The 27,069-nt window shown below is 38.2% G+C and overlaps 1 protein-coding gene across 9 annotated transcripts in view; it reads right to left on the bottom strand.

Moving 5' to 3' along the window:
- The window catches only part of tns1a (tensin 1a), a 77,614-nt gene that overhangs the window by 40,705 nt on the left and 9,840 nt on the right, over window positions 1-27,069 (bottom strand). For 6 of the 9 annotated variants that reach the window (XM_051896055.1, XM_051896053.1, XM_051896052.1 and 3 more), the window contains exons 2-3: window positions 20,837-20,951; window positions 9,147-9,184 (exon numbers count right to left, since the gene is read on the bottom strand). In XM_051896055.1, coding sequence (XP_051752015.1) covers window positions 9,147-9,184; window positions 20,837-20,951 — 153 coding nt within the window. Of the gene's footprint in view, window positions 1-9,146; window positions 9,185-11,578; window positions 11,734-20,836; window positions 20,952-27,069 lie in introns of all 9 variants that reach the window. The other 3 variants (XM_051896060.1, XM_051896059.1, XM_051896056.1) reach the window with 3 other exon arrangements.

Below are 27,069 nucleotides of genomic sequence, written 5' to 3' on the forward strand. Positions count from 1 at the left end.
TTAGTAAGTAACAGTGCTCAGTTGAATGTGGTAGTTCACTGTTAGCTAATCAGTAACTACTGTTTTTTTCCATACCTCCCAGAGAACTACTAAGAACTACTATATACAGGTTCATAATTAATGTGAATAATGCATAATGTATAATTAATTCTAAAGTGAAGATCATGGTAACCCATTTACCAAATCCTTCAGAAGGAATTACTAATTATTTGGTCAGTATTCTAAAGTGAGTAACATGATAACTCTCTAGTAACTACTGGAGTCATTGTAAACTTTTGAGGTTAGGTACAGAGACCATCTACATATGCAGCAACTTCCAAAGGGACCTCATCTATTCATTTTGAATGAGAGATGGCAACCGTTGACATGCGACTTGCCGTGTCCAGCGACTTCAGAAACTTTATAAAGGTTTAATTTTATGCAAATGAAGACCTTTTGGTAGCAACCGAAATAAGTAAAGACTGTCAGTGGAAATACCACTTTATCCGTCTGGAGTGCAGGCAAGAAAGGACTCTACGTCTACAGTAGATAATCTATAATGAAATATAATCTGATGTAATTTTTTTTTTTTAACCTTTTGAGCACATCAGCATGAACATACGGTGGCCCAGTAGTGCACAACACAACGAAATTAAAAAAGCAAACATAAGTTCACAACACAACGAAATCGAGCCACAACACAACGGAAATGCTCCCGACCACTAGGGGGCTCTCAGTGCTCGGTAAAGTTAGTTTTCCTTGCCACTGTTCTCATTCATTACAATGACTTTGTTTAACATTTAAAAACAGACATGTTCAAATTCCAAAGCTCGTCAGTCTTACCAACAGGAACTAACAAGCTTTGGAATTTGAACATGTCTGTTTTTAAATGTTAAACAAAGTCATTGTAATGAATACAAATTATACGTTTTAACCACTTGCTGGAATTGGCAGACGTTCCCTTCATCATGCACCGTGGTAGCGCGTCAAATCATTCACAGGTATAAATATGAAGCTATTGTGCACGTAGTTAATTTTGAATTAATATTTCATGTCGATATACAATGTTTACATACTTAAAACTAATCATGATATTGATATCTTTGTAAGAAGTGCAAGGAAATATAACTTTACCGAGCTCTGAGAGCCCCTATAGTGGTTGGGAGCATTTCTGTTTTCTGTTGTGTTGTGAACTTATGTTTGCTTTTTTAATTTCGTTGTGTTGTGCACTACTGGGCCACCGTATGAACACCTGGCTGAGGGTGGACCGACATTACTGGAAGCACCCGTGAACAATCTACATCATCACTGGTGGGAGTTTTAACCAATGGCGAACCATAAAGATGAGAAGCAACTTCTCTCTCAGCAGGAAGTGACACCCGGAATCCGTTCTGCTTCAGCTCAACACACAACCCTCTCCTGCGTGTTTCTTCACTCTCTTATAAACTGCCATGAATGATCGATTTAAACCTGCTCAAGGTAGCTGAATGAGTGATAGTAGACAAGCTTCTGTGATCAATCCCATGCTCAGAGTTAAGCTGTGGGAATCCAGTGTCCATGAATGAAATAGTGGAGGCAGTGAAAATGTCAGAGGCAGCACAGGCCTTGGATCATGGGGACAGAGGTGCAACATTCTCCCAGGAGGGGCAGTGAAAAAATTTCTCCTGAAGGGCACCTCTTGTACAGATAGTTCTGTGACTGCTGTGGGGCTGAGCAAAGAGTCCATTCCCACAGAAAAGTATCCCCATGGGGCCCAAGCATGGCTTGCAGATTGCATTTTTGACCACAACATCAACCGATAGACCTTGGCGAGAAAATCATGGGTAGTGGGTTTTTTAAATTTGTGACAATTTTAGATTTGGGAAGGTTTGTCATCCTGGTCATAGTTGTTACAACTTGGGAAATCCAGAAAAACACTCATTTGAACTTCAGGATGTGATTCTTGGGCCCTGGATGTTGGTCTGGTTAAAAATTTCACTACTCCTGGGAGGAGACTGGCCACACCCACTAGAGATCTTCACGGATCCACTTGGATTGGAAAACCCGAGGTCCGACCCGAGACTCGAGCGGGTCCAAAACTTAGACGAGTGCCTCAGACAAGGGTCGGGTTTGGGATTAGTGGCCTCGGGTCTCGGGTAATTTAAAATAAATGTGTTTTTTCGAATGGACCCGAGAAGACCTGAATTCTTTTAAACTATGTTGGGCATTTAACAAAACTTTATCATTTAAAACAATTCTAACGTTATCTCACTTTTTCTAAGTATGCACTCTTTATCTGCACTTCTACGACTCGGTTGCTTCCGCATTTAGACTCAGCTGATCCATTTTTGCCTACCGTTTCAGTGAGCACCATCAGCATGGATTAAAAAATAAACTTTAATCATCTTATGGTCAGGTAAATAACATTACGCCAAAAGTTATCGGACGTAATGAGGTTACAGTGATGAGTGATTGACATTTCAGCACTTCATGTCAAGTGCATTTTTGAGAAACGCTTGTAGAAAAGGAACAAACGTTTGTAACCTCACACACAGAAATCCATCTTATAGCTATGAGATCCATCAGGAAGAGCCACTCGCTTCATTACGCTGAGTGTTCATGCAGGGATTTTCTTTTTTGTATGCAGAAGCTCTTTGTTGCCACATACACATAAAATACTGATTGGAGTTGAAATATTTTATTAGCTCATTAAATGCAAAGCTTCTGCAAAGAAAAACAGCTCCTAGCAAGCAGCTTTCAGCCTAGATAAACGAACAAGCTCAAACAATACAGACATTTAAGGTATAATGTACATTACAGTAGGCCTATTATTATTACTGAAGTTCTGTGGTTTAATTGTACAGTAGATATAATTGATAACTAAAGCACAAGATGGCACCAGCTGCTTTTGAATGATCATGTATGAGACATGAAAGAAGTGCCCGTCTCAAATACCCAGATGAGTGGTCACTATACATCGTTGGTGTTGACTGTGTTCATTATTGGAGAATAATTGACCCCGAATTGTCATGACTGACTAATCAGAATCAAACATTTCAGAGAGCTGTGTAATAATGAACGTTTTATTTTTTCCTTTATTGATAGGAAACTGATTGAGAGACAGAAAGCGATAGTAGAGGAGAGAGAGGAACACAATTTAAGAGTTATTCACTGGTAGTTTTCCCCTTCGCTGATTCACGACTGTGTTCAGATTTAAGAAGGTTCAGTGTCATTGATGGATCTTGTCTGTGTCGTAACCAAACTCAGCCCAGATCTGCCGAATGGAGAATAATATTTGACATCTGCAGCAAAGGAGAATGTTTTCAGCTTAGATTTCAATCTGTTCCTCACATGACATGCTATTTTATGACATGGGTTTATGGATCCTTTTTGGTGGTTTTGTCCTGCACAGAAATGGTTACTATGACTCTGTCATTGTGGAAAAGCTGTTAAAATTCTTCCAAAATCCCCCTTTTGTGTTCCACTGTAACCTAATGAACCTGAAAAATGATGGCATATAGGTTTAGAATGACATGAAGGTAAGTAAATTAGATGGTTTCTCTTTAAACTGAATAGCATCTGGATCTCTAGGATGTCCTAGAAACCAGGGCTTAAAAACAGGGGGAAAAAATATTCAGCAGAATCAGTATTAATATTTCTGTTCTGCGTACCTTCTTTAAAATCATTCCAATAATGGTTTGATTAGAAAAAATTATTAGATTTTAGAGCTTGAACCTCGTTTTATGTATTTAAGGAGCGGAGAAGAGTGTCAGTCTGGTATTTATTTATGCAGTGGTGTTCTGAAATGTATTTATGAATCAATGTAAATTCATGTGCATTACTCTTAACGTTGACACATCTTCCTTGTTAAATGAACATTACTTTACATTACATCAAAAAAGAAAAAAGAAACCAAAGAAAATTCTATTTTGTAATTTTACACTAACAATGTATTGTAATAAATGTTCTGTTTATCAAAACCAAGTCAATCTCATCAAGTGTTTTAAGCATTTCTACATTCATTCCAAAATAATAAAGGCTGTAACAATTTAAACAATATATTTTATTTGTGTATTGATGTTTTTCTTTTTAATAGTCAACTTAGGCTATTTTGGATCATCAGTCATGCTCCTTAAACACCGTCTGTCACAGACACGAAGATGTATTTTTAATTTCACCAATCTGATTGCACTAAAATCGTGTTTTCAGTCCATAACTGGCTGATCTGTTTACTTACTTTTCAATTAGTCTTCCCATTGACGCCATCATTTGTTCATTCAAACTGACGCGCGGAACGTGCACGTAAACAAGAGGCGGGATTTATCACACAAACCAATCATATCCAATCATAACCAATTACATCCAATCATAGCGCGATGGAGACATTGCCTCCTCTCATGTGACTTTCCCCCATTCATTCTCAATTACCCCCCACAAAACCCACCACACGCCGGGGGTCTGATGGTTTTCTATGAGAGCAAATGGAGGCATGACTCCTGCTGTAACTTTGCCTGCGGGTGTCGCTGTTGGACAGTGTTCCTTAAAAAATACGAGTGACTTGTGCTCTTTTTAATGTCGTAATTTGTAATATTTGTGTTGTTTTATATGTAATATGGATTATTTTCTCATCCTATTTTTTTTTTTTTTTTTTTTTTTTGAGGAGGCACTGCCTCCCTTGCCTCCTCGGAGGAAACGCCCCTGCTCTATATAGTGCACTATGTGCTATTAACCATGTAGAAAATAGTAAATGTGTGAACAAGGGACCGATTTCAGTGGAAGCATCAGCGTCTATTTATAATGTAGGGGGCGGGACACTTTAATTCTAGAGAGCGTTTGATTGGACAGAAAATCTGATGAGAAGCTGAAGTGCACGGTGATGTCATCAAAATCCGTGATCCATTTTAGCAGAAGTGAGAGACTATAAGTTTTGAATGCTTATATCTCCTAAATGTGAATTTTGTCATTGTTTTGGAGCACACTAACTTATTCATAACCTTAAGGCTAACATATTCATACTAAAAGCTAAAAAAATTTCATTTTGATTTCAGGGGGACTTTAACGAGATTCTAATGACAAAACTATGACAAAACACAAATCTCCGACATTTGCTGGTGAAACACCTCGTAACTCCATTTGAGCTTGATTTTGGTAAAATGCTAAAAATATAACAACACATGCGAGTGTCTGACCATACATAAAGTCACAATACTAACGAGATGTTTAATGATTTAAAAAAATATATATATTTTTTTTTAAATATATATATTTCCTGAATAGTAGCGGTTTTACACTTTCACTGGTTTCAAAACACACACCACACTGGATATAACCTGCCATGGTGACATATCCTCAGATAAACTCCAGAGATCCAACAGCTAACGCAGCACATTGCCTTGTGATTTATCTTACCTATCCTGACAGCTGAGCGCGGGCATTTCACTCATGTTGGATGCGTCAACATCAGATTTGCATAGGCCGTACTATTTGAACTCATGATTGGTTGACTGACAAATTAAAATCTTAAACAGAACAATAAAAGAATTATTAAATGGTAATTTCAAATAAGTGTTTCTGTTCAGAATGATTAAACGTGATTTAGTTTTTGTTTATGTTGCTGTTACATTTTCGTTCGTTTCACCCTGCTTAAAACTGAGATATGTTTCCAGATATCTTTCAAATACATTATAAAAAGTCTTCTTCTTCAAACTAATGTTTTTACCAGATCCAAGTCTGCTTCACTTTAATCAATTTGTTGAAAAAGAGCAATACACATAAACGCAGTAAATAACATTATATTAGCAGTTCATTAACAACAAAGACAATAAAATGCACCAGACTTATGAAATACATGAAACTTTGTTGTTACTGACTTAAAACAAAAATGTGTGACGAGAACCAAGACAAGAACAAGTTCATAATACAAATAATCTACTTCTACCAACACCTATAATATGTATCTCTTGGTTACTCTTTTCCAAGGATCTCTGAAACAGATGCATGTTTCTGGTGGCACTGCTCCTTTGTCCACATTGAGCCATCTGTCTGGTAAAGAATAAATGTGCACCTCTCTCTCTCTCTCTCTCTCTCTCTCTGTAGACAACACCTGCTGCTGACCAATATTTACGAGCTTGTTATACCCAACGGTGCATGTGATGATGAACCGTAGTGGGCCTCATACAGTTTGACTTCATATAGATATCTCCACTGTTTTCTTGGTGTTTATGGTTTCCAATCCATGAGAGACATTTTTATCTTGCAGTAGAGAAGCAATTTTAGGTTGATCTATGTAATTTACACTAAATCTATCAGTGTTGTAGTTACATCCTGATCCATAAACACTTGTCATTTTCTTCTATTCTCTCTATAAAGGACAGATATATACCTGATTTCCTTCATATATATGTTTATGTCCTCCAATCAATGATGGCATTTTTCATCTAGAAATCATATTTGGTATGGGATGCTTTCGTTCCGAGTACATATATACAGCATAGGTTTTATTTAGTTTCTTTTAACTAATGCTAATATATATATCTACCTAATAAATTTGACTGATTTCAAGAAGTAAGGTAGTAATGTGGTACAGTTGTAAACTTGCAGGGTCAAACTTTCATCCATGAGTAGTTTTACATTAGCATCTTCTGTCTGCATGGAAAATTTGGCTGCTCAGTCTACATTCCTTCTTCATTCAAATAACTTTTTTGCGAGCATGTTTTTCATTTTCGTACTCCTCTATTATTGGGAATTCATGTCTGACCATCAAAACTGTGCCTGTTTTGTTATTGATTTGTGATCTTCATTTAATTTCCCTTAATTTCCTGAGGATCAAACCCATGTTCTTGTCGTTGCTAGTGCCATGCTCTACTGTCTGAACTACATTAATATTTTTTAAATATCTAGCTGTTATAATATGTGGTCCCATGTTTCACTGCACTGATGGACATTAATAATGTCTAAAAAACATGAAAAGCAAAATGTTATTACTACTTGTTCAATATAAGTTGTACTTATGTTAGTTTTCCTCAAGCCACAACTGTAACTCAGGACGCCGGAAGTGTCACGGCACGTGTCAAAAGTGCAGCCTAAACGGCTGTCGCCGTTTTTTATGGACTGCAACAACATTTTAAAAAGACAGTCTGGGTCTGGCTGCAATGTCTTCAATATCATCAACTTGCTAACCTTGAGGCTAACTATTTTGCTAAGGCAATGCAATAAGCTAACTTAAATAAAACTAATAAAACTTGCAAAAATTAGATTATAGCAGCCAAACATTGGTCATGACATGCACTGGTATACAATTTAGACAGTGTAACAATTAAACAATTATCCTGAGTTCAATACAGCTTAAGCTCTTCAACAGCACTTGTGGCATTATGTTGATTATCACAAAAATGAATTTCAACTTTTCTCACATTTTCTTTAAAAAAATATATAAATTGGTCATTGACAAATAAAGCTTCAAAAAGCTTAAAAATCTTTTTAAAACTGATATAAAGCATATTTTTGAGTCATGAACAATGTGTTTAAACAAGTTTCAGTTGTTAAATAATATTTCAAAGTGTTTAAATTCATATTGTTCTTATGTCAGGCGGTACAACTAAATAGTTGTATGTACTGTATATACTGTAGTTATACCACCTGACATGGAAAGTGTAATAACCTACCTACAGTATACTTGAAATTAGCAGTTTTTACCAATATTTGAGAGAGATCTACAAACCTTTTCACTCCGCCACAAGGAACAGTGCGGTCCTCTGGATGAGGCATTATCATGTTTACTGTTATTACCTTGTAAATTCATAATAAAAGAGCCGTGTTTGCAGTTGTGCCACCCTGACGTTGAGAATATACAAATTGCTGGACGAAAGTTTTTCAATCTCAACAGCTTTAAAACTGCTGATATTTATAAAATGTGTTTATGAGCGGTGTTAAACCTAAAATGATGCAATAGTATTTAGTTTTTATTTTGTTTATTATTAAGACACCATGTCTCATCTGTTTATTTGTTCGGACAGTTGCACCACCTGACATTCTGGGGGTTTGAGATAACAAAACATAAAATAATACGTATCATTTAAATGTACTAAAAAATGAATTCAAACTAAATAGGTTTTAAAGAATAAAGTGATAAATGTCATGAATTTATCAAATTATTTTAAAAGGAAATAATGCACTTGGCATAGCCACAAAAAAAAGTACAGCCACAATTTTAGTATGAAAAAGTATATTATATACAACTTTACAACTTTGTTGCGATGAAAACCTTAAAACCACCATAAAACTGATGAGGTTTGGTGTTAATCAGCATTATGCCACAAATTCTTAAGCTGTATTAAACCCAGAATATTCCTTCATCAAAAAAATAAATAAATAAAATATAATAAATAATAATAATAAATAAAATAATACAAGGCACAAATAAATATTATTAAAAGTTCTTAATGACTGCCACTTGGAGGTGAAATGCTATAGTTGTATCTGGAAGACAGTATAAGATGACTTTACTCTGTGTCGGATGACACCTTCTCCATCAAATTTCAGCCAGATAGTGGAGGACGGACATATTAAAATGATAATAGAGCATATATATTACCAGTCACAGATGACAGTGTAACTATAGGGCTTTCACGCACCCAGGGTTCCTGGGTGTTTCATCTTGTTTCATATTTTGTTCTGCTGATACTTAACATGGGATTTAACAATTAATCCTGAGTATTTATAATCTGACATTTCACACTTTACTTACTTAAACCCTCAGTTAAAGTTCTCATTTGCATACTTGCTGTATCAGCAGCCATGTTCAGATAAATACAGCGTGCGAATGGTTTAAAAACCGGCTTATTTCACGCTTTCTTATCAGTGAGTAAAAATGTTGACGTGTAAATCCTGATCGGCTGTTTTACAACACATACAGTGTCTGTGACTGTATGTGTGAAGCTATGATATGAGGCACATTCTGTTTAATTTCTTATTGGTTGTCTGTTGTTGAGCAGGGTTTCATAATCCCAGGTAAAAAGTGGACCATGTCTTCAGGTCTTCAGGTGTACACAGAGGTCAATAAAGGTCAATTAAATAAAACACACCAAGAAAATCCTGTGAGTCAAAATCTAGCATTATACACAGCTAGAAAGAGAATACCAAGATATCCTTTTGTAAGAAATAAAAAGAAAAATATATCCATGATTTACCTTTACCTCACATTTCTTATGGCAGGACAACTTGCACACTGCAGGAAAAGGAAAGAAAAAAAAAATGCATTAAATGTGATCATAGAATTATTGGATTCAAAGTTCAATATACAATCATTTACTCTTACTGTACCAATTCACACTACAAAAGTGCTTTGTAAAGATAATCTGATCAGTGTTCTGTAAGACAGGTGCAAATAGCCATGGCTAATTTCACTAGCCCTGTCCACTATTTGCCCTGAGTACAAATATCATATTACTTCTATTTACACTTTATGTGAATAGCATGTCACTATTTGTACTTAATGCAAACACGATGCTATTTGTTGCTATGTATGTTTGGTGCAAACAGTATTTACCACTATTTACACTGTAACACTATTTACAGTGAAAATAGCATGTCCCTTGCAAAAACATTTCTTTGCGGCTAACTTATTTTGCGGCAAATCTGCAGCAACCTAAAAGCAGTGAGTTTCTCTGAGGTGAGGCACTTTTACTTCATAACAAATTATATAAATGACAAAAATATGAAAATAGCATGAAATTTATGTCAATAGATATGACTGAAGTTCTGCTAATGTGACAGTTCTTCAGATCTACATGAATCATGTAAGTGATTTTTTATTCAAAACAGCATATTAGTTAAGAAACATCTCTATCTACAGTATCTCACAGAAGTGAGTACACCCCTCACATTTTTGAATATATTTTATTATATCTTTTCATGTGACAACACTGAAGAAATGACACTTTGCTACAATGTAAAGTAGTGAGTGTACAGCTTGTATAACAGTGTAAATTTGCTGTCCCCTCAAAATAACTCAACACACAGCCATTAATGTCTAAACCGCTGGACATAAAAGTGAGTACACCCCTAGGTGAAAATGTCCAAATTGGGCCCAAAGTGTCCATATTTTGTGTGGCCACCATTATTTTCCAGCACTGCCTTAACCCTCTTGGGCATGGAGTTCACCAGAGCTTCACAGGTTGCCACTGGAGTCCTCTTCCACTCCTCCATGACGACATCACAGAGCTGGTGGATGTTAGAGACCTTGAGCTCCTCCACCTTCCGTTTGAGGATGTCCCACAGATGCTCAATAGGGTTTAGATCTGGAGACATTCTTTAGCAAGGCAGTGGTTGTCTTGGAGGTGTGTTTGGGGTCGTTATCATGTTGGAATACTGCCCTGCGGCCCAGTCTCCGAAGGGAGGGGATCATGCTCTGCTTCAGTATGTCACAGTACATGTTGACATTCATGGTTCCCTCAATGAACTGAAGCTCCCCAGTGCCGGCAGCACTCATGCAGCCCCAGACCGTGACACTCCCACCACCATGCTTGACTGTAGGCAAGACACACTTGTCTTTGTACTCCTCACCTGGTTGCCGCCACACACGCTTGACACCATCTGAACCAAATAAGTTTATCTTGGTCTCATCAGACCACAGGACATGGTTCCAGTAATCCATGTCTTTAGTCTGCTTGTCTTCAGCAAACTGTTTGCGGGCTTTCTTGTGCATCATGACCCCCCAACCCTTCAACCTCTGCAGCAATGCTGGCAGCACTCATACGTCTCAAACACAACCTCTGGATATGACGCTGAGCACGTGCACTCAACTTCTTTGGTCGACCATGGCGAGGCCTGTTCTGAGTGGAACCTGTCCTGTTAAACCACTGTATGGTCTTGCCCACCGTGCTGCAGCTCAGTTTCAGGGTCTTGGCAAACTTCTTATAGCCTACACCATCTTTATGTAGAGCAACAATTCTTTTTTTCACATCCTCAGGGAGTTCTTTGCCATGAGGTGCCATGTTGAACTTCCAGTGACCAGTATGAGAGAGTGAGAGCGATAACACCAAATTTAACACACCTGCTCCCCATTCACACCTGAGACCTTGTAACACTAACGCATCACATGACACCGGGGAGAGAAAATGGCTAATTGGGCCCAATTTGGACATTTTCACTTTGGGGTGTACTCACTTTTGTGTCCAGCGGTTTAGACATTAATGGCTGTGTGTTGAGTTATTTTGAGGGGACAGCAAATTTACACTGTTATACAAGCTGTACACTCACTACTTTACACTGTAGCAAATTGTCATTTCTTCAGTGTTGTCACATGAAAAGATATTATAAAATATTTACAAAAATGTGAGGGGTGTACTCACTTCTGCGAGATACTGTATCTATCTATCTATCTATCTATCTATCTATCTATCTATCTATCTATCTATCTATCTATCTATTTGTGTGTCATATTTAATCCCTGTCCCTCTTTTTCTCCCACACTTTATATTTACTTGTGTAAGTGATGTTTTCATTTCAATGACTGTAAATATGCTGCCTGCTGATGATGTTAGATGTGATTAGATGAATATTCATGCTCATATTCTGTATCAGCTGTATATATAGATTGTTTAGAAACTCATTTATTTACCAGTTGATCCTGAAAGAGAATGAAGCCTGCCCCTGATACTGAAGTCATTGGCAGTCTTAAAAACATGGCTTGTAACAACTCTTGAGAGGTTCCAGCATGAAGGCCCAGGCTTCACCATTCACAAACTCATGGAGGGACTTTAAGAATCATGTGATCTGTATGGCAAGACATCAACAGCATTTTAAGTTAAAATTAATAAAGTCTGAGCATTGTGAGCAATGAAATGAATAACACATGCTTAATGTTCCATCACCCCATGATACAGTTTAGTTTCACTCTCTTTTTCAATTCATTTTCAGATCATCCGAAAATGAAAGATGCAGATTTCAACAAAGAAGTGAACTCGTACCTGTAGGGGAGTAGTCATGCTTAATAGGATATGTAAATAAATAAAAAAACAAAAAACAAGTAAATGAATGAATTTATAGTATTTAATGGCTGAGGTTATAATAATGTTTTTTAAAATATTGATAAAAAATAATATTGATTGAATTATGTATTGAATTTGTTCGAGCTAATCACTGATTGTAAATTGAATTGTCATGTTTTTATGTTGAAGATAAATATTTGTAGAACTATTGCACATAGTGTTTGATTTTTTTTTTTTTTTTTTTTGAGATTTGCATTGTATTAATATGTATAAGGATATGTATTGGTCAAGAGATGATTGCTTTATATCCAAACCTTCAATGGCATAAAAAATACCTTGAATCTACACCAAAAAGTAGAAGCACCTGTATTACACTCATGTTCACCACAGACTTGCCACAACCGTCTGCCGCAAAGTTGCTGCAAACTGTTCGCCACAAAGCTAATTGGCATTTAAAAAAGATGAATTTGTGGCAGTGTTCACCATAAGTTTGCCACAGGGGTTTATCAGACCACTATATTTTTGCAAGGGATAGTTTCTCAGTAAACATCCTGACTACACCCTCAAGTCTCAAATCATTACATAAATGCAGTCAAGCAAGTCTCTAGAGCAGAAAGATCAACTTTACTGATTGTGAACTCAATATGTTAAGCAAGGGAAAGAGGATGCATGGTTTGGTAACAGCAAACATAAATATTCAACAGTCAAATAAATATTACTGATGCAGCAAGACGGAAATAAATTTTGTTAGTTAGAAACCAGACGCAGGGTATAAGGATACATATGTTAAGTAAAGATGCTAAGGAAACTGCAATTATGGAAACAAATCAACAGCAATGTACAGAGAGAAAGAGGCTGGTCTGTGGAATAACCAACGACCACACTGAGCACAGGTTATTGTAAGAAACAGAACAACAGAGACAGCCAACAAGAATGTGAGGGATTTGGCCCAACATGCAGTTGTCCCAAGTGACATGAAGGTGCACAAATGGTGGTGCGACCAAACCCGAGCTATAAGCAAAGAGGGGGTCGGCGCAAATCATGCTACAGTTGTTGGGGTGAGCAGCAGTAGTGAGGGTGTCACTCAAGTGAAAATAAAATGAGATAAATGTGTCAAAAAGACACATACTGAATGTGTACAAGTCAAAAATGGATGCTGCAAAGCTTAAAGGGGGGAATACTGTGATGTAAAAAAAAAAAATGTTTCAACCTAAAAAAGTAAGTGTTCATGCTTGCCTTAAAATTTTAAGTTTAGTCAACTTGAAATGTGAAGTTGTGCTAAGTGACAACTTGGATATTTTAATTGACTAAACTTAAAATTTTAAGGCAGCACGAACACTTTTGTTCAAAGTTGAAAGCATTTTTTTTTTTTTTTACAGTGTGTGCAAAAGACAGACAAGGAAATCACATACATAGGAAACAGAAAAGAGACTCACAGACGAAGTGAGGAACATACTGTAAATTGCTCACAACACAACTCTATCATTACAAAACTATAATGATAGAGCCAAGGAATATCTCACCACCCATACTAAAGCCTGACAATTCAGTGAGACTATGTGGAGACTACAAGTTGACCACAAGCACCTCCAGACTCTTGCCACAGTACTGCCAAGATTGCAAAGAGCGGATCTACGACTGAAGTGAGAAGAACATTCATGGGAATGGAGGCAATGTTCAAGGACACAAGGTGGACACTTCAGAGCTGAATGTTCTGCCAAAATTTCTTCACAGTCCTATTCACAAGTGGAAATGGAGTGTTGAACAAGAGGATGCATTTGAACAGTCAAAACTAATTATTCAGTCAGCAGAAGCTCCAAAGAGAGCAGACTGTATGAGACTTCACATGTGTATGGGTTATGGGCAGTTCTTTCACACAAGACAGCAGTGCAAGACCCATGGGTTTAATGTCATATACTTTAAGTCAGGCAGAAAGAAACTGCCCACAGTTAGACAAGAAAGGACTCACAGTTACATTTGGAGTATGCTGTTTCCTTAAAGTTACATTATGTAACCTTTTTTTGTTCAAAATGAAAAAAATAAATAAATAATGAGTGAGTACATCATACCTTTCAAACCATGTTTTTGGTTTACCCAAAATCACTAGGTAAGCCTATAATAATTATTTTTATTTTAGAGCTGTCAGGATGGATTTTCAGGGAAACTGCATACAACCATCATTCATCCATTTGTGTTTACATCATATTCATGAATAAAGGAAAGAAGGTCAGGATTCAGAATTCAACGATGGGCAGTACCACTAAAAATGTAACGGAGGCCACTTATGAAGAGCTGTGCAGGTCTACCTCACTCCCCTGGCCTCTTTAGCACCATTGAGATATTATATATATATATATATATATATATACACACACACACATACATACACTATATTGCCAAAAGTTTTGGGACGCTTGCCTTTACGTGCACATGAACTTTAATGACATCCCATTCTTAATCCGTAGGGTTTAATATGGAGTTGGCCCACCCTTTGCAGCTATAACAGCCTCAACTCTTCTGGGAAGGCTTTCCACAAGGTTTAGGAGTGTGTTTATGGGAATTTTTGACCATTCTTCTAGAAGCGCATTTGTGAGGTCAGGCAGTGATGTTGGCGAGAAGGCCTGGCTTGCAGTCTCTGCTCTAATTCATCCCAAAGGTGTTCTATCGGGTTGAGGTCAGGACTCTGTGCAGGCCAGTCAAGTTCCTCCACACCAAACTCGCTCATCCATGTCTTTATGGACCTTGCTTTGTGCACTGGTGCGCAGTCATGTTGGAACAGAAAGGGGCCATCCCCAAACTGTTCTCACAAAGTTAGGGAGCATGAAATTGTCCAAAATGTCTTGGTATGCTGAAACATTAAGAGTTCCTTTCACTGGAACTAAGGGGCCAAGCCCAACCCCTGAAAAACAACCCCACACCATAACCCCCCTCCACCCATCGGATTGCCAGACAGAGAAGCTTGATTCTTCACTCCAGAGAACATGTCTCCACTGCTCTAGAGTCCGGTGGCGGCGTGCTTTACACCACTGCATCCGACGCTTTGCATTGCACTTGGTGATGTGAGGCTTGGATGCAGCTGCTCGGCCATGGAAACCCATTCCATGAAGCTCTCTACGCACTGTTCTTGAGCTAATCTGAAGGCCACACGAAGTTTGGAGGTCTGTAGCTATTGACTCGACAGAAAGTTGGCGACTTCTGCGTGCTGTGCGCCTCAGCATGCGCTGACCCTGCTCTGTGATTTCACGTGGCCTACCACTTCGTGGCTGAGTTGCTGTTGTTCCCAATTGCTTCCACTTTGTCATGATACCACTAACAGTTGACCGTGGAATATTTAGTAGTGAGGAAATTTCACGAATGGACTTATTGCACAGGTGGCAACCTATCACGGTACCACACTTGAATTCACTGAGCTCCTGAGAGCGACTCATTCTTTCACAAATATTTGTAGAAGCAGTCTGCATGCCTAGGTGCTTGATTTTATAGACCTGTGGCCATGGAAGTAATTGGAACACCTGAATTCAATGATTTGGAGGGGTGTCCCAATACTTTTGGCAATATAGTGTATCTATGGTTAGAGAGCCCATCTCCCATGCCTGAAACTCTATTTCGAATCCTGCTTGGAGCGGTGCGAGTGGAACTGGAGGGGTTACATTGGTGCCATGACCCAGATGGGAGTTAGGTTTAGGGGGTGAGTGTAACGCAGGCCAGCTAGTAAAGAGCTGTGCAGGTAAACCTCAATCTCCTGGCCTTAAGAGGGGCTTTAGAGGTTGCGGTCTTTAGCATCTTTGTTAGTGTGCCCGTCTCCTATGTCGGAAAAGCCAGTTTGAATCCCTCTCGAAGCGGTGCGAGTGGCATAGGTTACACAAGCATAAGACTACAACATCATGTGCATGGCAGGGGGAAATTATGGGAACACTGATGTCCTGAATCGCCTTCCATTGCAAAGAAAGTAGGGAGAATCCTCTTCCTGGAGAATACAGATGTGACACTCATCATAGTACAACAAGTGAGGATATGGACCCAGTAAGATCATGTACAGAGTGAAAGAGATGTTGGCCACAAGAACTAGATGGAGCAGAGTTTGCACCAAGAAAAGATGAACTGAGTTCATAGGTTATGTGCTCTGGGGTACACGAGTAATAGTTCACAGTCCAGGTCAAGACGGGAAGAGCTGAGACAATCAGTTATCAATAATCAATGACATCCAGGTGTGTCACAAATGTAGGCCTTATGTGTGGTGACCAAACTTAGAGAAGAATGTGGAACAATCCTTCTGGGATTAAAGAAATGTTGCTGCAGTAGCCCCACTTTATTGTTGAAACTGGTCTGATAAACCATGTTAAAGATTGCATGTGAACTATGTTCAAGGGGAAAATGTTTGTCATCCTCATAGATGCACATACAAAATGAATGGATGTGTACCCAGTTAGTTCAGCTACATCAACCACCACAATTGCATACTCACTATTTTTAGCAATCATGAGTTACCAGAACTCAGTGTATCAGATATTACTGAGTTTGAGTCAAAGACTTCCTGTACAAAAAAAAAAAAAAAAAAAAAAAAAAAAAATATATATATATATATATATATATATATATACACACACACACACACACACACACACACTTGTTTCTAGTTTAGTTCATTACCCTGTGTATATATAGACCTTTAAATTATTCAGTTTTTATTCCAGTTTTGTCTTAAAGGGTTAGTTCAGCCAAAAATGAAATTTTGGACGTAAACACGGAAGCGCTGCACTGCGTTCACTACGTTTATTTGCGCACAAAAAGTATTCTTGTCGCTTGATAACATTAAGTTTGAACCACTGTAGTCACGTTGACTATTTTAACAATGTCTTTGCTAGTTTTCTGGACCTTGAATGACAGTAATTACGTTGTTTTCTATGAGGGATAAAAAAATAAAAAAAACCCTTTGGGATTTCATCAAAAATATCTTAATTTGTGTCTTGAAGATGAATGAAGGTCTTACGGGTTTGGAACGACCAATATCCAATAAGAGCAGACTGGGAGTGGCCTTGGAGGGCATCATGCCCAGTGCATTGGGTGTTGAAGATTCCCATCCTATTTGGAAAAAGGGAAGATGACAGCTATTTTCTGTTTTCTCTAGTCAGGTAACACCAATTTCAAAAAAAAAAAAAAAAAAAAAAATGTTCACCTCTCTACTGCATACACTAAAAAAATTCTGGGTTATTTTTTCAACCCAAATGCTGGGTTGAGACTGGTAAGGAAGCGGGGTTGATTTGGGTTGGTAATCATTGATAATCAGTAACCCAGTAACTCTCACCCTCTCCACCAACTCTGAGGACCATATTCTGGATCTCTCTGTGGGCCGCTGTGGTGAGCTGTCCTTAAGGTGTAGTGTAGTTTGGCCTCCTCTCGCTTTAGAGAGTCATTCTGCTGAGGCCTCCACACTTCTGAGCTTCATTTAGACAGCAATATTAAGCATGTCGGCCCTCTGTGGGCCGTTGTCATATGTCTTCAAGATGGGGGTTGTTTGGCCTCCTCTTGCTATAGAGAGTTGTTCTGCTCAGGCCTCCGCTCACCTGAGCTCTGTCTTGATAGTGACATCCAGTGTGTCAGCGTTCTGTGAGCTTCTGTGATAAGCTGTCTTTTAGCTTGAGCGTAGTTTGGCCTCCTCTTGCTAAAGAGAGTAGTTCTGCTGGAGGCCTCTGCTCCTCTGAGCTCCATCTAGCAGCAACATCGATTTCCAGGGTAAGGTGAGCTGCCTTCCACTTTTGTGTAGGGTCCCTTAAGAAACAGGTAGCTCCCTTATGATAACTTAGGGGCAGCCGGCTCCCTTTAAAAGGCTTTAGTAGGCGTTAAAAAATTTTTATTTTATATTTGATATCAAGGTCGCAGCTGCCTCACCCTTTTTTTGGGTTATATAAGCAGGTGGCTCCTTTGTGGTAATGAAGTCAGTAGCTGCCTTTCCCAGAATTGGGGTCCCCTAAGCAGGAGGCTCCTTCATTTATCTAGAGGAAACTGCCTTTCCTGTTTCAGGTTCTTTTAATAGGCAGCTTCCCTAGAATGCAAACTTTAGCATATTCGCAAGGTCGTAGCTGCCTCCCCCTATAGTGGGTTGTTAAGCAGGTGGCTCCCTTGTGTTAGCAGTGATGTAGAAACTGCTTCACCCATTCTGGGCCCCTAAGCAGGCAGTTTTCTTACGTGCTCCGGAGGTCGATAGCTTGGTTGAGCTTGGGCCTTCCCTTTGGGGTTCTGTAAGCAGGTCCCCTGCTCCCACAAGAAAGCTCGAGATGATCCCTAGACTGCAGGGGCTATCATGGAGTGTACCCTCCCCGTTACTGGGATACATTCTCTTGGGTCCTCCACACTCTGTTCCGACTCAGGCAGACTTCGGAGGCTTTAGCATGGTTAACACTTTGCAGCCATTTTCTAGTTTCCTCTAGTGGGCATAGTTTACCCATCCCTTATAAAGGTTTCTTTATTAGGTATATTGTCCCTGGTTCTAGCCTAGTCTTGGGTGAGCATTGGACTCCCCTCACTCAGAAGATCTTTCTGATGAGTCCTCAGCTCTGCAGAGAACTCATCTCTGGGCCCTGGTGAGAAGTGTTTTTTGCCTGAGCTTTGCATCCCTTCTCACTGGTTGAACACCCTTAATTCAGGAGTGCTGGCCTTGCGAGATGCCGACTCTAGGTCAGAGGGGGTGGAGCATTTTCCGTAGGGAATAGTGTCACTGACAGTTCCGTGGACCTGAGTGAGGGAATCTGACTCCGTCATCTAAGTCCGTTGAGTGCTTGTTTGTGCTTGTCACAGCCGTTTAGGCATCCATTCCCTCAGCATGGTGGTGTGGGTATTTGTTCTCGAAAGTGTCCTCTAGAGGATGCAGTGCAAGTTAATTTCTTTTAAGAACCCCTTAACCCCTTCCATTTACAGAAAAAATAAAATAAAAATAAAATAAAATTCTATGTTACAGCTAAACTTTGCAAAAACATGTCTCTCAAAACTAAGTGGAAAAATGTGTTATGGTCTGATGAGACCAAGACTGAACTTTATGGCCCATCAGCAAAAGAACACCATACCCACGGTAAAGCATGGTGGTGGCAGTATCATGAGACATGAGATGAATATCATGCACGATTTAATTCGACTGACAGTGATAACGAGGTCTATTATTTTGCATTTACACTTCAAGGGCCCTATCATACACCCGGCGCAATGCGACACCAAGCGTGACGCAAGTGTTTTTTGCTAGTTTCAGCCCGACGCAGTTATTATTTTCATGTCCTGCACCACGTTGTTTAAATAGCAAATGCACTTGCGCCCATCTGTTCACCCATGAGCGTGCTGGTTGAAAAAACAAGATGTGTTCAGGCGCATTGTTGGCATGTTGCTATTTTGAAGCAACTGAAAACAACTGCGCCATTGACCAACTGAAACCTGGTCTAAAGTCAATGCCACCTATAGGTGGGTGCACAACTCATGTACACTTGTTACACATACAACAGCACACAAACATGCCAAATATTAAAAATGTACAATGTAAAAGATTATTATTGTGTACATAAAGATTAAAAAAAAAATCCTACATTTCATAATGGATAGTCATTGCATGTATCAGAATGACCTATCTGCAGTAATGACGAATTAAATTATTGGCTAATTATTGGCTAATTAATGAAATTATGGCTAATTATTTGACCAATCGTGGCAATACACACATGTATTTAAACTGACTCGTCAGGTTGAGGGTGTCTATATTCTGCACCTGGATTTTAAAGGGAATGGGAGATGACACTCTGATTGGTTTATTGCATGTTACACCCAAAACACACCCATGACTCAATAAGAGATTAGGTACAACCCTTTTGAACCATGCACTTTTTAAAATAGGGCCCCAAGACTTAATGCACACATCATTTGTTCTAACTTCATATCAGTCACGCAGTGACTTTTTACCTATAAATTTACAGCACTTTGTTTTATGATCTGTCCTGATAGTGATTATTTTTTATTTCATGAATAAATAGGATAAGTCATTACAAAGGAGTGTTTCTTTGCATTTATTTTGGATTTACTGTCAGTGCTGTGCTCGCAGTTCACATGGGTAGGGTACTTTGTATTGTGTGTGTGCATGACTGCGGTCGTCCGCCCCCACCGAAGACCATTTTTGACCCAGGATAAACCCTCAAAGAGCTTTAGTTTATCTTAAACACAACCAAATTCTACATGTTTTCTATCACTTGTTGCCTTTAAGAACAGCATAATGGTCCTTCTGTGTAGAGATTCAATGTTCTTTGTTTGAAACAAAGGAAAAAAATTATTCGATCGATCGATCATCAAAAGACAGGAAAACTCAAGGGCATCCTCAAAAAGTAATTGGTACTATTGTCTATGTTTAACTGACAAGTTTTGATGGAGAGAGAGAAATAAACTTCACTGTATCACAAATGTTATCAATTAGTAGAAAGAAAAGAGGAAACGGCCAAGGCCAGTGTGATGGTGGAAGGAACAAAAGAGTAACGGATGGCTAGTGAGTTTGTCCAGCTCTGTGGTGTTTTTGCCAAGCTAGCTGCCCCACTTTAATCATGTATGTCTGCTATTCAGAAAGGCCTTTTTTGCCACTAGTTCCTAGGTAGGGTAAAAAAGCAGGCTAATTTTAACAGCCATGCTGCTGCCAGAATATGTTTCTCATATCTGTATGCACAGAAATAACTAAATTTAATAATAATATGCCTGTTCTGTTCTTTCAGATTTTTATAATAAACATTTTGTATCAAAAACACAAATTCAGTAACCATACTTGGATAACCAGAGATAATGAACACAGATCTTTTGATGAATAGTCTGGTGCTGAATCCTCAACATATTAATAACCTTATAGAATCTGTTCTGCTGGCAGTACTGACCTTTGCAGACCAGGCCCTCTTTCGTCAAAGCCTGCTTGCATACTGCACAACTCTTTGCCTTTTTGAAGGACTTAGCCTTGAAGGTGTGGGAATGGACAGCCTCAAAGTCTTCTGGCTAAAGGGGCAGAGAGAGAGAGAGAGAGAGAGAGAGAGAGAAAACGCATTCAATAAGCGGAGGTTCTTCAATGTAATTCAGTTCTGAGACCTTTATATCTATATTTTATGGTAGTGATATTTTTAAGCCTCACAAAAATTTCACAGTTAATTTTAAGTGATGGCAGATCCTGTATTGTTTCATTGTTAGAATGACAGAATGAAAGTCAAAATTGCAGTTACACGAACACACTACACATGTATTAAGTCCCTGTACCGCAAAGCCATTTTGTCAAGGTAATGAAAAGTGTGATCCTCAGCATTTTCAGCTGTACTATCTCCCTAAATCTTAATGGCTTTTTGTCACACATTGACAAGACCATTAAGCTCAGGACTGCAAAGCCTGGCATCAGTGACCTTGGCTGTAGAAAGCCAGAGAGAAGGGTGGACACTCATTGGACATTTACTAAAATAACTCTATTTACTTTAACCATTAGAACTGTTCAGTACACCATTCACTCAGAATGGGAAAGATTTGCAGGTAACGGCGACCTTGAAAGAAAGAAAGAAAGAAAGAAAGAAAGAAAGAAAGAAAGAAAGAAAAAGAAAACACGTAAGAAGCACATAATCAGACAAGCCAAATTCACAAAAATAGATCCTCTGTATGCTGTCCAGTTGTTTTGGTATCAAACAGGTCAACTAGTTATCATGGGACACTGCCAAAACATATTGGCTCATGGCTTCCAGATGATTTAACAAAAGGAAAAATTATTTTGATAACTTTAAATGCTTTACATTTTTTATAAGCAAAGAAGTTTAAGTTTTGGTACTCAAGAGAGTTATGTTATGCAATTATTTTGATAGAGGGATACATTCTTGTTTAAACATTAGAAGGATATTAAGATATCTTGAATACTTTTAGAGTTACAGGTATGCAAACTTTGGAAAAGGAATATTTATGGCACTCAGACAGGTGTGATCTATGTAAATGAGTTGATTGAAAAACACGAGATACATTCTAGTTTCCTCTTTAAAATAAAAAATAAGTATCATCTGTATGCAAAGTGACCCACATTTGGTTTTTGACCACTGAAAATGCTGACCAATTTACTCATGGAGCCCCATTAAGATCTCCATATCTCTGGGATTGAACCATCGAGGGCCTTTAAAATGAAGATAGCAAAAGGAAAGTTTGTTAAGAACCAGAATCTAAAAGGATTTTAAGATATCTTTAATACTTCTTGAGTTACATGCATGCAAACTTGAGGCAAAAAAACACAAGAAGTGCTTTTTGCCATTTTTGAACAGTCACCGTTGGCATATAATGAAACAAAGATTGCTAAAGTCAACAGATTTTACTAATAGAGCTAACAATCTCTGTGTAAAAATAAAATGATGATGCTGCCATCTTTAATAAGTCATTTTTACACCCCTGTAAATTGGCTCCAAATCTCAGGTGAAAATTGTCATTTTGACCCCTCTCTACAAAATAGTGGATTACTCAGTAAATATACATCTGTGACATTTAATATTTTGGCTTTCATCACGATATATGTTTGTCTTTCTACAGAAAAAAAATCAAAATTTGAGCAGGGGAAGTTTCCGAAATTTGGTTGATCTGACATGGAATAACCCAGATACAACCATGTCCTGGGCCTCTAGCACAAAAAGGCAGAAGAAAATACAGACATCTCTACAACAAGGTTAAGGGTGGTGAGTGGAACATTCTGCACCCATTTGAGGGTCTCATCTACACGTTTCAGATTGCTAGATCATCATGACACTTTGTGTTCAAAGCTGTTGAAATGGATTCCAGCTCCTTTCCCACTGTATTATTATTCAACAACACAACTAGCTGAAGATGTCACTGCCATCGGACTGCACACTCAACCTTGTGCAAACAACACCCAAATTAATCACACTTTTACTCAAATTAATGTTTCTTCATTCATGGTATTCAATTATTAGTTAATCTCGTCTATCTTTTAGAATTTATTTTATAACATTTGTGTTTTCCTTATATTCCTTATATCCTTCCAACTGGTCAGCTGACAAACTCACTCTGATTTACATTTCATTTTTATTTATTGAACAATCCTCTTCAATTGCTCCTGTACTGTTAAGCTGAAATTCCTTAGCTGGTGCCACAAAGTAAAAGTAGTGAGTGGTCATCTGACACATTCATGGGCGTGAAACACCCTGGACATTTGGACAGTTCATTGCAGGGCTAACACACACATACATTCACACTCAAACTCACACCTACAGACAGTGTTTAGTGTCTCCTATTCACTTTGAGGGTTAGGATTTGTGGAGAAAACCAGAACACCCAGGGGAAACATGCAAACTCCAGGACAACCATACTGACAATACTGATAACCGTAAAGTATTGGAAGCATTGTGGCAACTCTGCCTTTCTATTTTGGAAACATTCGATTGAAACAAATGCAAGCAGTGCATTTTATCTGAAGAAGAGGTACCAGAATGCAATTAAAAATACTGGATTTGACTGGTCCTTTTTCAAAACTGATGCAGTCTTAGTTGTTTTTCAAAATAAGCAGAAAACAGAATCTTTGTTAATGTTTGTTAATAAAAATACTGATTGTTCATGTAACAGTGCACTAACTAATGTTAACAAATACAACTTTTGATTTTAATAATGTTTTAGTAAATTGTTTAAATTAACATGAACTAAGAATAATAAATGCTGTAGAAGTATTGTTGACTCTTAGTTCATGTTAACTAAAGTAGTTAACTAATGAGTGTTACTATTATTTCTATCATGGCAACTATCAGAAGATTTTTAGCACGGTAATGGATATGATCTGCTATGCTGCTGCTGTGGATTATTGCTGTTGTTGTAGGTTATTGCTGCTGCTGCAGAGGAACTCGCTACTGCCAAATATACGCCAATATGCTGCTGTGATCATGTAAGACAATTACCCCCAAACGAGAAGATGAACAATACATGCCAAAATGTGTACGTGCTGCTGTGAGCATGGAAACATACTGCTGCTATACTGCTGCAGAGAGCCACGAGAACCGCATGTTTGCTATCTATGTGTGCCAATGTCTGCGTTGCCAAATGGCTTAACGCTAGTGGACTCTTGCTGTGTGTACCGTGATAGCTTAAAACTGTGACTTGACTTAAAATGTGTATACAGGCCCAGAGAAATTAACTAGTGGCTTAACAATGTGAACCCAGGTGCCGTACCGTATATTTAAAGGGATAGATCACCCAAAAATGACCATCTCATCCTCACGCCATCCTAGGTGTATATGACTATCTTCTTTCAGACGAACACAATCAGTGTTATATTAAAAAATATCCTGGCTCTTCCAAGCTTTATAATGGGAATGAATGGTGCCTGAGTTCCAAAAAGTGTATCCATCCATCACAAACATAATTCATACGACTCCAGTGGTTAATAAATGCCTTCTGAAGTGAAGCGATGGGTTTAAGAGGTCACTGAACTGCCATAACTAGACTCGTGTACGTAAACGCGGAAACTTTAAGCTTTTATTCCACTGGGCCGTGCTGCGTAGTTCAAAGTAAACTAGTGAAACACATGAAAACAGCGCTATTTGTTCTGTATTTGTTGTTATTGACCGAGAAACAACTACAGATGATTCAGTGACAGAGCGGTCCAAACGAATCCAAATTTAACAGATTGTTATGCAAGCACGTTTGGCCAGTTCACGGAAAAGAAAGTCGACAGAAATACGGGACACGCATAATATTCGCACGGAAAATGTTTCTCAGGTCAGTCGGAGGAGTGTGCATGGTACAAACAGTGCGTATATAGCCGTACAGCTGCAGGCGCCACTGCGGCCACGTATCTAACCACATTTAACCACACCACCAGGAAAAGAGGAGGAGGGAGATTGGGGTGCCCCGGGCCGGATTTGGCCCGTGGGCCGCCAGTTGATGAGCCCTGCTGTATAGAGTCAAGCAGCAATGTTTTTTTTGCTGTACCTTTACACAACTACAGTGACTGCTTGCTTCTGCCGCTGCTGCAATTAATAATATTTGCAAACATTATTTTTTTGAATTTGCTATGCATGCCGCAGATGTTAATAATATCCATTAACATAGCAATCTGAATTTGCTATGCATGCTGCTGCTACTAATAATATTTGCTAAAATTGCAACCTATGCTGCTGCTAATGCTGCACAAAAATACTTAGAATTGCTGTAAGCCCCGCTGAATAGCCGAAAACATAAGCAAATTCCTATTTCAACTTTAACGAGTTCACATACCCACAATGCTTTGTCACTGTATTCTACATTGTCTGCTTTCTGCTGCTGCTGTATACATGGAAATTGCATATTCTCTAACTGCAACCTAGCCTAACACTGAACTAGCTTTTTCCCACTCTGATTTACAGCTGAAATGAATCTGTTGCGTCACTAATCATTATCCTGTTAACCACTGCGCCGCTTCGAAATTGTATTGCAGGCCTACATTGCATTGTACAAAGAACCATACAAACAAAAGGCGAAAATTACGAAGTGTAGTTCTGACGTTGACGTGAATCTAAATTCAGTCTGCGTAGCATACACTCAATGTAGAAATGAAACAATGTTATATTAGTTTTATTAGTTTTAAAACTGAATAACAGGGACAGTATGTTAAATGTTATTTATTTTCTAATAGCGCTTAAATGTTGTTTATCTTCTTACTCGTGATTTTTTTTTTTTTTTTTTTTTTTGCAAAAAGTAGAGTATTATGTGCATTTATTTAATAGAGTACCTCAGGGATGACGTGTTTTTGTAGGCCAACCCGGAAGTTAGCGGCGCACGGGTTCCTCGATCGAAAGCCAATGTATTTTTCCCATAGACTTTTGGAAAATCGCAAAAAATAAGCTCTGTGTTTAACAAATGGTTGTGACACTTACACGTTTTGTCTATCAAGATAATCTTTACAAGTTAACACAACATTTATACATTTTGAAGCCTAAATAAAGTCGTCAGATATAAAAAGCTAACAGTAGGCTATAAACGGACTACAGCACACCATGGTCGTGGATCAACGTCAGCACCACCAAGCTTCCTCAAACTTTATTTAAAAAACAACTTTATTTAAAAACATGCTTTGCTGATTATGATCTGCGCTGTGTATGAATACTTATCCACTTTTTCATGAGAAATGCTGTCCAAATGTCCTGTTTGTCATGATGACGTCTAAAGTCCCCGCCAAAGGAAGTAGTCCCTTTTAGCAATTTGTTAGCAACCACTGTTTTTAAGACACAATAAAGGTTTAAAAAAAATCACAAGTGGGTTATAACTGGTGTGTTTTATGTCATAGATCAAAACGTGAAAAACGTTTGTTAACCACAGACTTTATTTCAGGTGATTTAGCAAAAACCCATTCAAAAAATCCATTGACTTCGGGGCGATGGAACCGGAAGTCCTGAAAAATGCTTACTCCCTTCCGGGTTTTGCCTACAAAAACACGTCATCCCTGAGGTACTCTATTAGTTATTTTAATTTTGCATATCTGTGTGCTGATGTTATTGTGCATTGGAGGGTGTGCCTGTGATGCACTCATGTGCTTCATTCATGGTAAATACGACGTCATCGTGTCCATGTTCTTCTTTAACTTTATATACTTCTTGTCAGGTAACAGTAAACCAAAATGCACATCACATACCATAAATATACATGAATGTTATTGAGTTTAATGTTGATTATTTAGAACTTTTGTTCATAATTCCCGTGTTATATTGAGAATGTTATACGAGAGAGCACATGGTTAGCATAGCAAATGATTAGCATACTAATTGATCTGTATGTTGCTTCATTAATTTCATAATGTAATGCGGTAACTAAGAGGTTTAATGCTCATGAAAATGTTATACTTTATTTTGATGTATGTATATTCGGTGAATTTAGTACTTTTTACGAGTATTTGAGGAATTAATTATCATTATACTGTTCATGAATGCTACACGTGTCTGTAGTGAACTGAAGCATTTGGATACGATGTATGGAGAATGTTATGTACTGAAGTGAATAAAGGCAATATTAAAAATATCTTTATTTGTGTTCCAAAGATGAACGAAAGCCATTAAATTAATGCAGAATTTTAATTTTTGGAAGAACTAAACCTTCTAATAATAATATAAAGAAGAAAGCT

The sequence above is a fragment of the Ctenopharyngodon idella genome, chromosome 6 (assembly GCF_019924925.1).
Source record: "Ctenopharyngodon idella isolate HZGC_01 chromosome 6, HZGC01, whole genome shotgun sequence".
NCBI lineage: Eukaryota > Metazoa > Chordata > Actinopteri > Cypriniformes > Xenocyprididae > Ctenopharyngodon > Ctenopharyngodon idella.